Genomic DNA, 14,304 nt, shown 5'->3' with positions numbered 1-14,304 from the left:
ACCAGTAATATGGTTTTATGTATTTTACCATCAGATTATGATAATTCCTGCATCTCATAATAGAATGATATTCGTCTTCCACATCTAAATTACAGCTCATTCGGAGTCTTTGCTAAACACTTCTGTGACTAACTTACTAAGAACTTCTACGTGTTACTAACTTACTAAGAACTTCTAAGTGTTACTAACTTACTGGGAACTTCTAAGTGTTACTAACTTACTGGGAACTTCTAACAGTTACTAACTTACTAAGAACTTCTTCGTGTTACTAACTTACTAAGAACTTCTACGTGTTACTAACATGCTAAGAACTTCTAAGTGTTACTAACTTACTAAGAACTTCTAAGTGTTACTAACTTACTAAGAACTTCTAAGTATTACTAACATACTAAGACCTTCTAAGAGTTACTAACTTACTAAGAACTTCTTAGTGTTACTAACTTACTAAGAACTTCTAAGTGTTACTAACTTACTAAGAACTTCTACGTGTAACTAACTTACTAACTTCTACGTGTAACTAACTTACTAAGAACTTCTAAGTGTTACTAACTTACTAAGAACTTCTAAGTGTTACTAACTTACTAAGAACTTCTTCGTGTTATTAACTTACTAAGAACTTCTACGTGTTACTAACTTACTAAGAACTTCTAAGTGTTACTAACTTACTGAGAACTTCTAAGTGTTACTAGCTTACTAAGAACTTCTAAGTGTTACTAACTTACCAAGAACTTCTAAGCGTTACTAACTTACTAAGAACTTCTAAGTATTACTAACATACTAATACCTTCTAAGAGTTACTAACTTACTAAGAACTTCTAAGTGTCTAACTTACTAAGAACTTCTACGTGTTACTAACTTACTGGGAACTTCTAAGTATTACTAACATACTAAGAACTTCTAAGTGTTACTAACTTACTAAGAACTTCTTCGTGTTACTAACTTACAAAGAACTTCTACGTGTTACTAACATACTAAGAACTTCTAAGTGTTACTTACTTACCAAGAACTTCTACGTGTTACTAACTTACTAAGAACTTCTACGTGTTACTAACTTACTAAGAACTTCTAAGTATTACTAACTTACTAAGAACTTCTAAGTATTACTAACTTACTAAGAACTTCTACGTGTTAATAACTTACTAAGAACTTATACGCGTTACTAACATACTAAGAACTTATACGTGTTACTAACTTACTAAGAACTTCTACGTGTTACTAACTTACTAAGAACTTCTACGTGTTAATAACTTACTAAGAACTTATACGTGTTACTAACATACTAAGAACTTCTAAGTATTACTAACTTACTAAGAACTTTTACGTGTTACTAACTTACTAAGAACTTCTACGTGTAACTAACTTACTAAGAACTTCTACGTGTAACTAACTTACTAAGAACTTCTAAGTGTTACTAACTTTAATAGGAAGAACTTTTGCAAGTGGTATCATTTACATGAAATGTCGAACACGACCATTACTTGTTTGAATTCACCTTTCCAACCACGTTACACGACACGTGTTTAATTAATTTACCGAAGTATTAAAATAACTTGACTGTTAAGATATACATATCTCTATCTCATCAAGATGATGATGATAATATTGAAAAAAAAAAGGTTAACGTTTGGCAAGACAAATTTTGTGATACAGATGAACATCAGTCAGAGAAATGAGCCATACACAATATGTGGTTTCCGTTCTCTCTAACATTGAAGAAGAATAATATTGAAAAATGTTTCATGTTGTGGAGGAGAGCTCTATTCCCAAAAGCCAAACTCGAGCTTGGAGCGTTTGACATTTTCTCGGAATCAGATTGAAATATAGATAACTCTATTTCTAATATAAAATTTCACTAATAAATTATTCCAAATATATTGTTTATTTCATCACTTAAACAGATGATGGATATGTACCTGTCGCCATATGCCTCGCTGGAGGCCGTCCGGACAGGAACATAAATAGACAGGCGATAAGATCACGTGACCAATGACCCGGAAGAATAACCTCTGATTAATTGTGTTACCAGATTATGATATACGACTATAACAGGAGATACCCTTAGATAACATTTGAGCTAAGGTCTGAACAGTGTATGTAATTATAGTTAAATTGCCAAACAAGATATATATCGACTTTGCAATCTTGTTGGATCGAATGGAAGTGCACGAGAGGTCATTTTGTGGGAGTAAACTGGAGTACCTGTTCACGTCGGATCTGGTAATCGAACCCCATACATTAGTTGTGAACTGTTCAGTATTGTATTACTGTAATTATGACAACGATGGACTCTTCCCTGGCCTGACTCCTTAATTCCCAGTAAACAAATTGTAATCTTCAAATCTGTATTACAAAAAAATGCGTTTTATTTCAACATATATTTGTTATCAACAAAAATATATCGGACATAAATATCACAAACTCTTCTCGTCGTCACCCACATGATTCAATATACATTGACAGAAATAAACAATTTTACCAAAAATGAATATGAATCAAGAGTAAGCCACATCCCCAGGAAGACAGGAAGACAATTGTTTCTCTACTGAGACTCGTATAGATGATCTGTGGGTTAAGGGATACAGCAGAAATATCGTCCTCAGCTGGATAAGTTACCGGTTCTGGTACATTACATGTCACATAGTACCTAATATACAATATATCAGGGTTCGTCTATCGACAATATTGTAGACTTAAAGTGTTACAAACATGGAAAACGTTATTTTGGGGAGTATCAATACGGATAAGTAAATGAATATAAAAAAACTGAATAAAATAAATCAGTTTTTGTTACTTTAAATCGATCTATCTCTAACCGTGGAGGTTTGGGGATAACTGTTTTTACCTGTCAGTATGTAGTTAGCACTATGGACCTCGAGTTATCACTGATCATGGTCAGTTCGATTTCATGCCTAAATTAACAGCTGCCATTTACGCCTGTAGGCTTGACCTGATATTGGATTTATGATCGCCAGATGCCACAGTATGGGCTGAGGTCCGAGTCTTGATATTCATTCCAAAGATGATCAAATCCCGGACATGGAAACCGTGACATGGATGCTTCTTTTGACTCGGAGACAGGAAGTACAGATGGAACCGATTTCTTTTTCGGAGTTTGTGACGGCATGTTCGTCCAAGAGGAAACTGAATACTGTCAACAGGAACTAGAGGATACTTCAGTGATTCAAATCCAGGTAAACGAGAACAGAATAGGATTGGAGAAAAAATGAATGATGTCACCGCATAATGAATGCGATCTTTAAACATGATCTAACTGTTCAATATGTACAATGTAAATCTTGTTGTTTCTTCGATAAATCCTCACTTTCATCTGTCAGTATCTTTAAATAATCTCAAAATATATGATTATGACGTCATAATTTTATAATGACGTCAGGATCAGCATTCTAGGGATATGTTATAAATCATAACTGATTCTATCAGATAATCACACTAATTGACTCGGTATTTTCCTTTAAAAAAATCACACACAAAAAGTAACAATCTGTATATCTATATAATAACAGAATTTGCGTAGCGAATCTACCATGTATACAACAAACATGATAGTGCTGCTGCGGAAAATCGATAGTCTTGGTTGAATACATAATTACAACGAATCGGTAATGAGTTAAGACCTGCTACTCACTTAACACGAATTTATTTGAATCGATTTGTGTTCTGATTATCTCGGTTTATTTTGGGGTTTTTTTGTTTTTTTTTTGTTTTTTTTATTTGAGATGGGGCATGTTTTCTTCTAAGGGGGCATTTTAAAATTCATATTTTAGTTACAATTACTCGTAAATAGCATTGATATATATTCCCGCTTATACTTATTTATTAATATAACTAACAAAACTTGGTAATGGTGTGATGAAGAGTCGGTGAGATGTTGAGGTTCACGGATGACAATTTTTTCGGAAAGGACGATATCTCTCCCGCTAGGTGGCGTCATTTATTCAATGCATAAAGCGATTAAAAGCATTCAACTGTCTTTATATAGTATTTTTATAATGTCATGATACGGTAGTTCAATGTTTACATTTCCTCCATGATTTGCTGTTGAAGTTATTAATTACCAACAACGTGGTTTTAGGTAAAATAGTCATTTTGACGGTAAACTGTCAAAGTCCCAATGATAACAATTATTACGTCATAACACGCACATGATTGATGTAACTTAGCCTTTTACAGGCGCGGATCCAGGAATTTGAAAAGGGGAGGGGGGGGGGGGGGGTAATTTAGTGGTAATGCAAACCGTATGCGCGAGCCGAATTTTTTTTTGGAAGGGGGTCAAAAATTTCGGAAAATGAAATGATTATATCAAATTTTGAAATCTTTCGGGGATAAGATTTCCGATTTTCCTGACCCTAAATGCTGAGCGCCCAGCAAGTAGACTATCTCAGCCAGAGCACAAAGCCCAAAGTCTTCCTCACAGATGCGAAAGTCATGAAGGCAGCTTCAAGCGAGGCATTAGGGAGAGGAAAGCTGGTATGAAAGATGAGTCAAACAGATCTGCAAAATGTCTATATTTAGCGGGCATTTTTTACCTACATAGGAAAAAAATAAAACCCGTACAGTAACAGAACTGTGCCATCATGTTAATTATTAATAACTTACCTGTCAGCCTGTTCTTACAAATGACATATTTTATATCTACAATTCGTAAGAAATATTTTATTACATTCTGAGACGCGTGTCTATATATAGCATCCAAATCAGATGGAAAAGGGGCGTTAACTCCTAACAGATATCATTGATTGGATGGTGTCGTGTCTCAATCGGCGAGAATTAATGGTTGAGTCACAAAATACGGAGGCAAAAATGATGTCGGTAACACTAATGGCGTGGTCAGCAGAACAGCAGAAATGCGTTAGTGTCCGAATGGCCAGTGTATGTTAGCCTGACAGCTGACACAGAACAGAACTACCTGGACATGGCCGGACATGAGTTTTCTTATGTTGACCGCACAATTAATCAAACATAAAAAAGACGTCTATATGTTAGGGGACCTCGTGTTATCACATATAAAAGCATAAAACGACTTTAATACCCCTTTTTCTCCTTTCATTGCAAATTTTACAGATAAGACAATATCATTTTACTAATTCGCCATATTGTATTTAATGCGTGCCCACTTCAATTCACGTGCGGCACCAAAACGAATGATCACGTGACACAGTAATTGGACAGGGACTAGGAGCCTACTGAGTGATGTGTTTTGTCCACGCCAACGTTTTTTCCAATATATTTATAAATGACCGTGTCATTTAGCGCCACTTGACCAGAGAGGTCCCGGTCATTCGTCTTGATAAAAACATGCTAGCAGGCTCTAAACCAACTGACTATTCAGGCCTGGACAATGGCTCTCTCTAAAATCATGTGCATATCCTCAATATTTGAACATTAAGTTTGAATAATGGATTGGGTTGCAAAGTGTTCTGGAAATCAGGTATGTTAATTTACTTACAAAACATAACCCCGTGTCGGTGATTGACGTCACGCGACTTTTCTATTCCAGGAATTAAGTTTTGTATTGTATTTACATTTTTTGCATTGTCTTTTCCATTTAATTATAAAACATTGGAATATGAACTTACCTTTTTATTAACATTTTCCTTAATTGTGGCTCAATGTGTATGGCAGGGGTAATGCAGGGAACTGTCTCTGTTCCAGAACACCTTACCTATTGTCTCTATACCAGAACACCTTACCTATTGTCTCTATACCAGAACACCTTACCTATTGTCTCTGTTCCAGATTACCTTACCTATTGTCTCTGTTTCAGATTACCTTATACCTATTGTCTCTATTCCAGAACACCTTACCTATTGTCTCTATTCCAGAACACCTTACCTATTGTCTCTATTCCAGAACACCTTACCTATTGTCTCTGTTTCAGAACTCCTTACCTATTGTCTCTGTTCCAGAACACCTTACCTATTGTCTCTGTCTAGAACACCTTACCTATTGTCTCTATTCCAGAACACCTTACCTATTGTCTCTGTTCTAGAACACCTTACCTATTGTCTCTGTTTCAGATTACCTTACCTATCTTCTCTGTTTCAGAACTCCTTACCTATTGTCTCTATTCCAGAACACCTTACCTATTGTCTCTGTTTCAGAACTCCTTACCTATTGTCTCTGTTCCAGAACACCTTACCTATTGTCTCTGTCTAGAACACCTTACCTATTGTCTCTATTCCAGAACACCTTACCTATTGTCTCTGTTCTAGAACACCTTACCTATTGTCTCTGTTTCAGATTACCTTACCTATCTTCTCTGTTTCAGAACTCCTTACCTATTGTCTCTATTCCAGAACACCTTACCTATTGTCTCTATTCCAGAACACCTTACCTATTGTCTCTATACCAGAACACCTTACCTATTGTCTCTATTCCAGAACACCTTACCCATTGTCTCTATTCCAGAACACCTTACCTATTGTCTCTGTTCTAGAACACCTTACCTATTGTCTCTGTTCTAGAACACCTTACCTATTGTCTCTATTCCAGAACACCTTAGCTATTGTCTCTGTTCCAGAACACCTTACCTATTGTCTCTATACCAGAACACCTGACCTATTGTCTCTATACCAGAACACCTTACCTATTGTCTCTATACCAGAACACCTTACCTATTGTCTCTGTTCTAGAACACCTTACCTATTGTCTCTATACCAGAACACCTTACCTATTGTCTCTGTTCTAGAACACCTTACCTATTGTCTCTATTCTAGAACACCTTACCTATTTTCTCTATTCTAGAACACCTTACCTATTGTCTCTGTTCCAGAACACCTTACCTATTGTCTCTATTCTAGAACACCTTACCTATTGTCTCTATACCAGAACACCTAACCTATTGTCTCTGTTCCAGAACACCTTACCTATTGTCTCTATACCAGAACACCTTACCTATTGTCTCTATTCAAGAACACTTTACATATTGTCTCTATTCCCGAACACCTTACCTATTGTCTCTGTTCTAGAACACCTTACCTATTGTCTCTGTTCTAGAACACCTTACCTATTGTCTCTATACCAGAACACCTTACCTATTGTCTCTATTCTATTACACCTTACCTATTGTCTCTATTCTAGAACACCTTACCTATTGTCTCTGTTCCAGAACACCTTACCTATTGTCTCTATTCTAGAACACCTTACCTATTGTCTCTGTTCCAGAACACCTTACATATTGTCTCTGTTCCAGAACACCTTACCTATTGTCTCTATTCCAGAACACCTTACCTATTGTCTCTATTCTAGAACACCTTACCTATTGTCTCTATACCAGAACAACTTACCTATTGTCTCTGTTCCAGAACACATTACCTATTGTCTCTGTTCCAGAACACCTTACCTATTGTCTCTATTCTAGAATTTCGTCTGACAAGCCAAAGTCTATAGAAAATCGAACTTGCTGTTCTCTACTTGACGTTATGTATTTGAAAGATTACAGTAAAAACTGGTTCGCCCGTTGTCAGTATAACATCACTAATGACATTTCTGTGTGATAACACTATAAGAACACCCTTGATAAGAGATTCGTGGATACCGGCCTTAAACTATGTATTTGTCGTAAGTTTGGTATCTCTTGTGTGCCTATTGTTGCCGTTCCTTTTGGTGTCTCCTCGGTTTCTGTTATTGGTGGGTTACGGTTTTAGTCCCCGGAGTGAATTATAAACCGGGTCAAAAGTCTATATTTCTATAGTTAAAGTATTAAACAGCTGTAACAGCTAAAATGCATAGAATTATGATAATTCAAAATCCAAAGTGTATTTCTCTGAATGAATGTTACGTGAATTTGATATTATGTAATGTGATCAAAATACACGAATATCCCCCGTTCTAGTGTGAATACAATCACACATTTACAATCAGATACTCGTCCAATCCAACGGAAACAACTTTGCCTTCTATCTTTGGACCAATATTTCTTTTGTAAAGAAGTTTGACGTTATCGTTGAGAAATGGCAACAATTTGGTTACTATTTATATAGGTACAAGGTCATGTAAGTACACTATTCACTTAATGCCGACTGATAGCGACAGCACTGGACAGTTCTCAGACATTACAAACAATATACAGGACATCAAACATACGTAAATTATCAATGATATACACACACGTACATGGCTGTCAGTTACCAGCGGTGTACTATGTAGGGGGAGTACTCCCTAGTCCGAACGTGGCTGTCAGTTACCAGCGGTGTACTGTGAAGGGGGAGTACTCCCTAGTCCGAACGTGGCTGTCAGTTACCAGCGGTGTACTGTGTAGGGGCAGTACTCCCTAGTCCGAACGTGGCTGTCAGTTACCAGCGGTGTACTGTGAAGGGGGGAGTACTCCCTAGTCCGAACGTGGCTGTCAGTTACCAGCGGTGTACTATGTAGGGGGAGTACTCCCTAGTCCGAACGTGGCTGTCAGTTACCAGCGGTGTACTGTGAAGGGGGAGTACTCCCTAGTCCGAACGTGGCTGTCAGTTACCAGCGGTGTACTATGTAGGGGGAGTACTCCCTAGTCCGAACGTGGCTGTCAGTTACCAGCGGTGTGCTGTGAAGGGGGAGTACTCCCTAGTCCGAACGTGGCTGTCAGTTACCAGCGGTGTGCTGTGAAGGGGGAGTACTCCCTAGTCCGAACGTGGCTGTCAGTTACCAGCGGTGTACTGTGTAGGGGCAGTACTCCCTAGTCCGAAGTGGCTGTCAGTTACCAGCGGTGTACTGTGTAGGGGGAGTACTCTCTAGTCCGAACGTGGCTGTCAGTTACCAGCGGTGTACTGTGTAGAGGGAGTACTCCCTAGTCCGAACGTGGCTGTCAGTTACCAGCGGTGTACTGTGTAGAGGGAGTACTCCCTAGTCCGAACGTGGCTGTCAGTTACCAGCGGTGTACTGTGTAGGGGGAGTACTCCCTAGTCCGAACGTGGCTGTCAGTTACCAGCGGTGTACTGTGAAGGGGGAGTACTCCCTAGTCCGAACGTGGCTGTCAGTTACCAGCGGTGTACTGTGTAGAGGGAGTACTCCCTAGTCCGAACGTGGCTGTCAGTTACCAGCGGTGTACTGTGAAGGGGGAGTACTCCCTAGTCCGAACGTGGCTGTCAGTTACCAGCGGTGTACTGTGTAGGGGGAGTACTCTCTAGTCCGAACGTGGCTGTCAGTTACCAGCGGTGTACTGTGTAGGGGGAGTACTCTCTAGTTCGAACGTGGCTGTCAGTTACCAGCGGTGTACTGTGTAGAGGGAGTACTCTCTAGTCCGAACGTGGCTGTCGGTTACCAGCGGTGTACTGTGTAGAAGGAGTACTCTCTAGTCCGAACGTGGCTGTCAGTTACCAGCTGTGTACTGTATAGGGGCAGTACTCTCTAGTCCGAACGTGGCTGTCAGTTACCAGCGGTGTACTGTGTAGGGGGAGTACTCTCTAGTTCGAACGTGGCTGTCAGTTACCAGCGGTGTACTGTGCAGAGGAAGTACTCCCTAGTCCGAACGTGGCTGTCAGTTACCAGCGGTGTACTGTGAAGGGGGAGTACTCTTTAGTCCGAACGTGGCTGTCAGTTACCAGCGGTGTACTGTGTAGAGGGAGTACTCTCTAGTCCGAACGTGGCTGTCAGTTACCAGCGGTGTACTGTGCAGAGGAAGTACTCCCTAGTCCGAACGTGGCTGTCAGTTACCAGCGGTGTACTGTGAAGGGGGAGTACTCTTTAGTCCGAACGTGGCTGTCAGTTACCAGCGGTGTACTGTGTAGGGGCAGTACTCTCTAGTCCGAATTCACATTAAATCGAACATATAGTCAGAATCATTCGGACTAGCATTAGCTACCTACAGAATAATTTGGACTAGAGAGTAATTAACATTGTCTAAAACAGAATAAAAAAGAATGAATATAATCCTGAATATATACAGCTTGGATTTAGATTTCGTCCCTGTGAAGTTATTCAATGTACACGCTATAGATTTTTGGTTTACCTTTCCGCATCCGTTTTATTGGATAGTTGCGTTATTTATTTGATATCTTGTTCCGTTTCTTAACTTTTTTTTTTTTTTTTTTTTGAAAACTTGTTTGCTTTAAGAAAAATAAAAATCTTTAAGATCTTTTCTTAAATTTTTTAATGCTTTCCTGTGGACATTTAAATTAGGCAATATAGTTAAATAACACACGAGAGGCTGAGTAGCCCAGTGGAGATTACGCTCGCCTTTCGTGTGATTTTTAATAACAGGATCGGTTCTTTGTGTTGTCAATTAAAACAATGTTAAATTTTGATTTAATTTTAACAACACCAGAGTTGATCTAAAACTATATCTATATTGTTTATCATCATTAAATGTTTATTAAGGCTGGTCAGTTAAAGATGCCTATCGGTCTTTTTATAGAAAATAGATCTCCACAATTCATGCCCGTATGTATGGTTACTTTTATATAATAAATGAGTAATATAGGATTAGCTAATATACACAAGTTCGCAATGAACAGCTGTCTTATTCCGTTTACGGCTTTATGAACGCAATGCCATTCCCTGTTCTTTTTGTTATTTTTTTTATTCTAGTGCGTTATGTACATGTACATTAAAGAAATTGGCACGTGACATTTAAAGTCTTATAATAAAAAAAGAAAGTGTTTGATATAAGTTGATATATCAGCCCTCACCGAAGACCATCAAGATAATAAATTATCCAACCAGTCATGAGTGAATGTACTCATCGCATGTACTTCTACGGTTAGTGTCGTTCAACATAAAATAACACATCAATGACAGCGTAGAAGACATTTTACCACAAATATAAGTCTAATTATAGTATACCAAAGCGTCAACTCATGAGAAAATAACAATAGCAATTGAAAACCACGCCGAACTCAAATAAGAGTCATCGTAAAGTCAGACTTCCCTTTGTTAGAAATGTTTTATTACGAGATTAATTGGAAAGTAAGTAATATTAACGCTGGTCGTTACAGATCCTCCGCGCTGGACATAGCAGTAAGATTAGATAAAATCCAAAGAAAAACAATTGATCCAGAAAATTCAAATGAAGTGAGTCAAACTGGTTGTTGTGTCCTGTCTGGTTCCCTCCCTGGAAAAGGCGCGAACAGGAAAATAAAACTCAAGACTACAAAGGCGCGGTTCGTGTAATGATCCTCCAGCGCGATTGTCATTGATAGGAACCAAATATGAAAGCAGTTAAATGCTTCAAAATTGGTTCCCGCATATTTTCGGATTTTTTTTTTTATTATTATTTTTGATGAAGGCACATCTATAGTGGAATGTATAAATGAAAGGCCTATTTATTGAAATAAGTTGAAAATATCAACAAATCACTTCATACCACGAACTTAGACACGAACTTCAGCCTTGATAATCGTAGCTCGTCTGTATAGCGGAATGTTACGTCATCGTTTGGATCCGGTACTGTATACACTATTGATATTACACAGGTTATTGGAAGCTTATAACTTACAGAAGGCAATCCAGGAAAAATAGAAACTACGAAATATGTTCATGTGGTACGAGTATTGAGAGAAAATTCGCAGAACCTCTTTAGGTAAAGTTCATAAAATTTCGATAGTTGTATAAGGACCTGTTAATTAACTTATTATTGAAAAACAGTAATTGCTTCTTCTGAACAGGACGTGTTTCAACTACCAGCTTCTCGTGTATCAGATGAAAATGTCAGAGATATTGCTAACCATGACAACGCTTCGTCTACCATCAGCGAGGGCCCGGATGCTTGCCGGATGTCGGACATCGGAAGTACTTTCAGGTACAGGTTGTGTTTCGGTTTGTTGCTAAAAAAACCACATGGTCATTTCACAAATATTCCTAATCCCACGGTCCTTGTTAAAGGTATTGGTTTAGTATGGCATTCCGTTAGGGCAAAATCTAATATCGCTCTTTCGCTCCTTTGACATAAACGCGAAGGAGCGAAGGAGCGAAAACACCATGGCGAAGGAGCGAAGGAGCGAAAACACGATGGCGAAGGAGCGAAAACACGATGGCGAATGAGCGATGGAACTTCGTTTCTTCGCCGTCGTGTATTTGTTCCTTCGCCATCGTGTTTTCGCTCTTTCGCCATCGTATTTTCGCTTCTTCGCTCCTTCGTCATCGTGTTTTCGCTCCTTCGCCATCGTGTTTTCGCTCCTTCGCGTTAAGATCGAAAGATCGATATTGGAAATTTTGCCCTAACGAAACACCATATTTTAGTGTATCTTAGTAATAAAACTAGTACTTTCCCGGAAAGAAACTTTTTCGTATCTCTACAACAAATAGAAAACCCTTTCATATGTTTGAAGATGTGCCATATCTAATATGGAAATGAGCTTGAAAATATAATCTAATAAACACATTTACGACGACTCTATGTCAGAGTAGCGTGACCTTGTCATTTTCATTTAATGACAGAGAAGATTTTTAGACCTGAATCAAATTATTTCACTTGACTGCTCAGTAAAGGCTAAACGCTCATATTGTATCACATATGATCCATGTGGTATGGAACAACACGCCGAAATAGGTCTACGTCATCGTAAAGTTAAGTTACGAAACAAGTTCAATGTATTTTTCTTAATTACAAAATTTTGATTGCATGTGCTTTATTCAACTTAAGTTGATGCAGAAATAAAACACCTCTGATTTTGATTTTGATCATGTCATGTTCATGTGAGACAAACCTTTCTGTGATTTGTCTCCAAAAATAATTCAAGTTTCTGTAGCATTGTGACGTCTTTATCTCTCGTAGATCTGAGAACTTTGAAGAAATTCGTAAAAGTTTGGAGGAAATTTGTGCTAGCATAACAACCTCAGAAGATGAAATTAACGAAGAATTCGAAGAATCCTGTTCACCTAAGCATAACAACACGTAAGTTATACCGCTGTCTTCAAAAATGTTTTTAAAAATATATATATATAGCCGGGTTATGGGAAAATGGTATGTAGTATGTGTCATACATTCCGTCAAAATCAGACAAACGAATTCAGATCAAGCATTTATTGAAATTGAATTAAAATAAAATCCAATGTTGATGCTTTTTAATGTATGTGAGCATTGCGAAAATCGAGTATGAAATATAACCAATGATTCATGCGATTGTCATCAGTTTAGTGATAGAACAAGCTGACCAGCGGTCAGTATAGGTATCACGGTGGTATCAATACGTGATATCTGACCATGATAGCCCACACTAGCCATTAGGAGCAACATCATGTTTCGTTCACATCTAGTAACTGGACATGTGTCCGAGATGACAAAAATCGCCTGTCCTTGACAGGATGGGCATTAGTCGCCATTAGTCATGTGACCTGGGGCCTCTCAGACAGCACACAAACATATAGAATATGCAAAGTTTCCATTCATATTTTTACACAATTAATCATATATATCTTCTATTCTCTATTTTTGTGTGAAATGAATATATGTAAATATATATATAATATCAATTTTCTTTGCTTAATCGCCGAAGAAATTTAATATACAATAGAATTGTTTAACTTTCTGGAGACTGATATTTTAACCTTATGTTATAATTTTTTTTTATATCATTTTTTTCTTATTTTCAAATATCTATAGTCTCTCATAACTCTTTTAGAGTGGCTTTCGTGATAAAAAAATACATTGTATGTGATTTTCCATATGCCTGTATAACAATGTTTTAATGTTATTACGAAAGCTGAGACTTTAATGAAATATCTGTATCAGTTTCCCTACAAGCAATGACGCTAGTGATGAACCTCGGCCAGTAAGTGTCCAAAGTCAGCCAGATACTTCTTCTAAAACAGTAAGTGAGGCAAGACTTCCGGTCAATGTCCAAAGTAACCCGGATACCTCTTCTAAAACAGTAAGTGAGGCAAGACTTCCGGTCAATGTCCAAAGTAACCCGGATACCTCTTCTAAAACAGTAAGTGAGGCAAGACTTCCGGTCAATGTCCAAAGTCACCTGGTCACCGCTTCTAAAACCAGTAGCAAGGTAAGACTTTCTGTCAATGTCCAAAGATAACGGATACCGCTTCTTAATCGGTAGCAAGGTAAGACTTCCGGTCAATGTCCAAAGTCACTGTTCACCATTTCTTAAACCTTAAGTAACGCAAGACTTCCAGCCAGTGTCCAAAGACTTCCAGGCAATGGCAAAGTTAGCCGGATACCGCTTGTTATTGCAGTAGTAAGATCATCGTCGGTATCCAGTGTCGTTGCACTACGCTACGCTACAGTTAACACGTTATGTACTGCTGTGCAATCAACCGTGGGTATCCGACGATGTATATTTAGTAAGGTAAGGCAATGTCCAAAATCAGCTGGACATCGTTTCTAAAACCATTAGTAAGGTA

The 14,304-nt window shown here is 38.1% G+C and overlaps 1 protein-coding gene across 2 annotated transcripts; it reads left to right on the top strand.

Moving 5' to 3' along the window:
* The first annotated feature begins 2,994 nt into the window (after positions 1-2,994).
* Positions 2,995-14,179, top strand: LOC117334746. Of its 2 annotated transcripts, none has more exons than XM_033894539.1 (4): positions 2,995-3,191; positions 11,613-11,746; positions 12,722-12,841; positions 13,679-14,179. In XM_033894539.1, the coding sequence occupies exons 1-4, from the start codon at positions 3,051-3,053 to the stop codon at positions 13,974-13,976; spliced, it is 693 nt and encodes a 230-aa protein (XP_033750430.1). In that variant the 5' UTR covers positions 2,995-3,050; the 3' UTR covers positions 13,977-14,179. The 2 variants fall into 2 exon arrangements, with proteins under 2 accessions (XP_033750430.1, XP_033750431.1); XM_033894540.1 differs by lacking the exon at positions 2,995-3,191 and adding an exon at positions 5,171-5,449.
* The last annotated feature ends 125 nt before the right edge of the window (positions 14,180-14,304 follow it).

The sequence above is a fragment of the Pecten maximus genome, chromosome 9 (assembly GCF_902652985.1).
Source record: "Pecten maximus chromosome 9, xPecMax1.1, whole genome shotgun sequence".
NCBI lineage: Eukaryota > Metazoa > Mollusca > Bivalvia > Pectinida > Pectinidae > Pecten > Pecten maximus.
Note: the sequence above shows the minus strand (reverse complement) of the source record. Positions and strands in the feature narration are given on the sequence as shown.

Coding starts and splice junctions, on each gene's coding strand:
- LOC117334746 (XM_033894539.1), top strand. CDS start 3,051: ATGGATGCTTCTTTTGACTCGGAGACAGGAAGTACAGATGGAACCGAT. Junction 11,747..12,721: donor GACATCGGAAGTACTTTCAG/GTACAGGTTGTG, acceptor TATCTCTCGTAG/ATCTGAGAACTTTGAAGAAA. Junction 12,842..13,678: donor TCACCTAAGCATAACAACAC/GTAAGTTATACC, acceptor TATCTGTATCAG/TTTCCCTACAAGCAATGACG.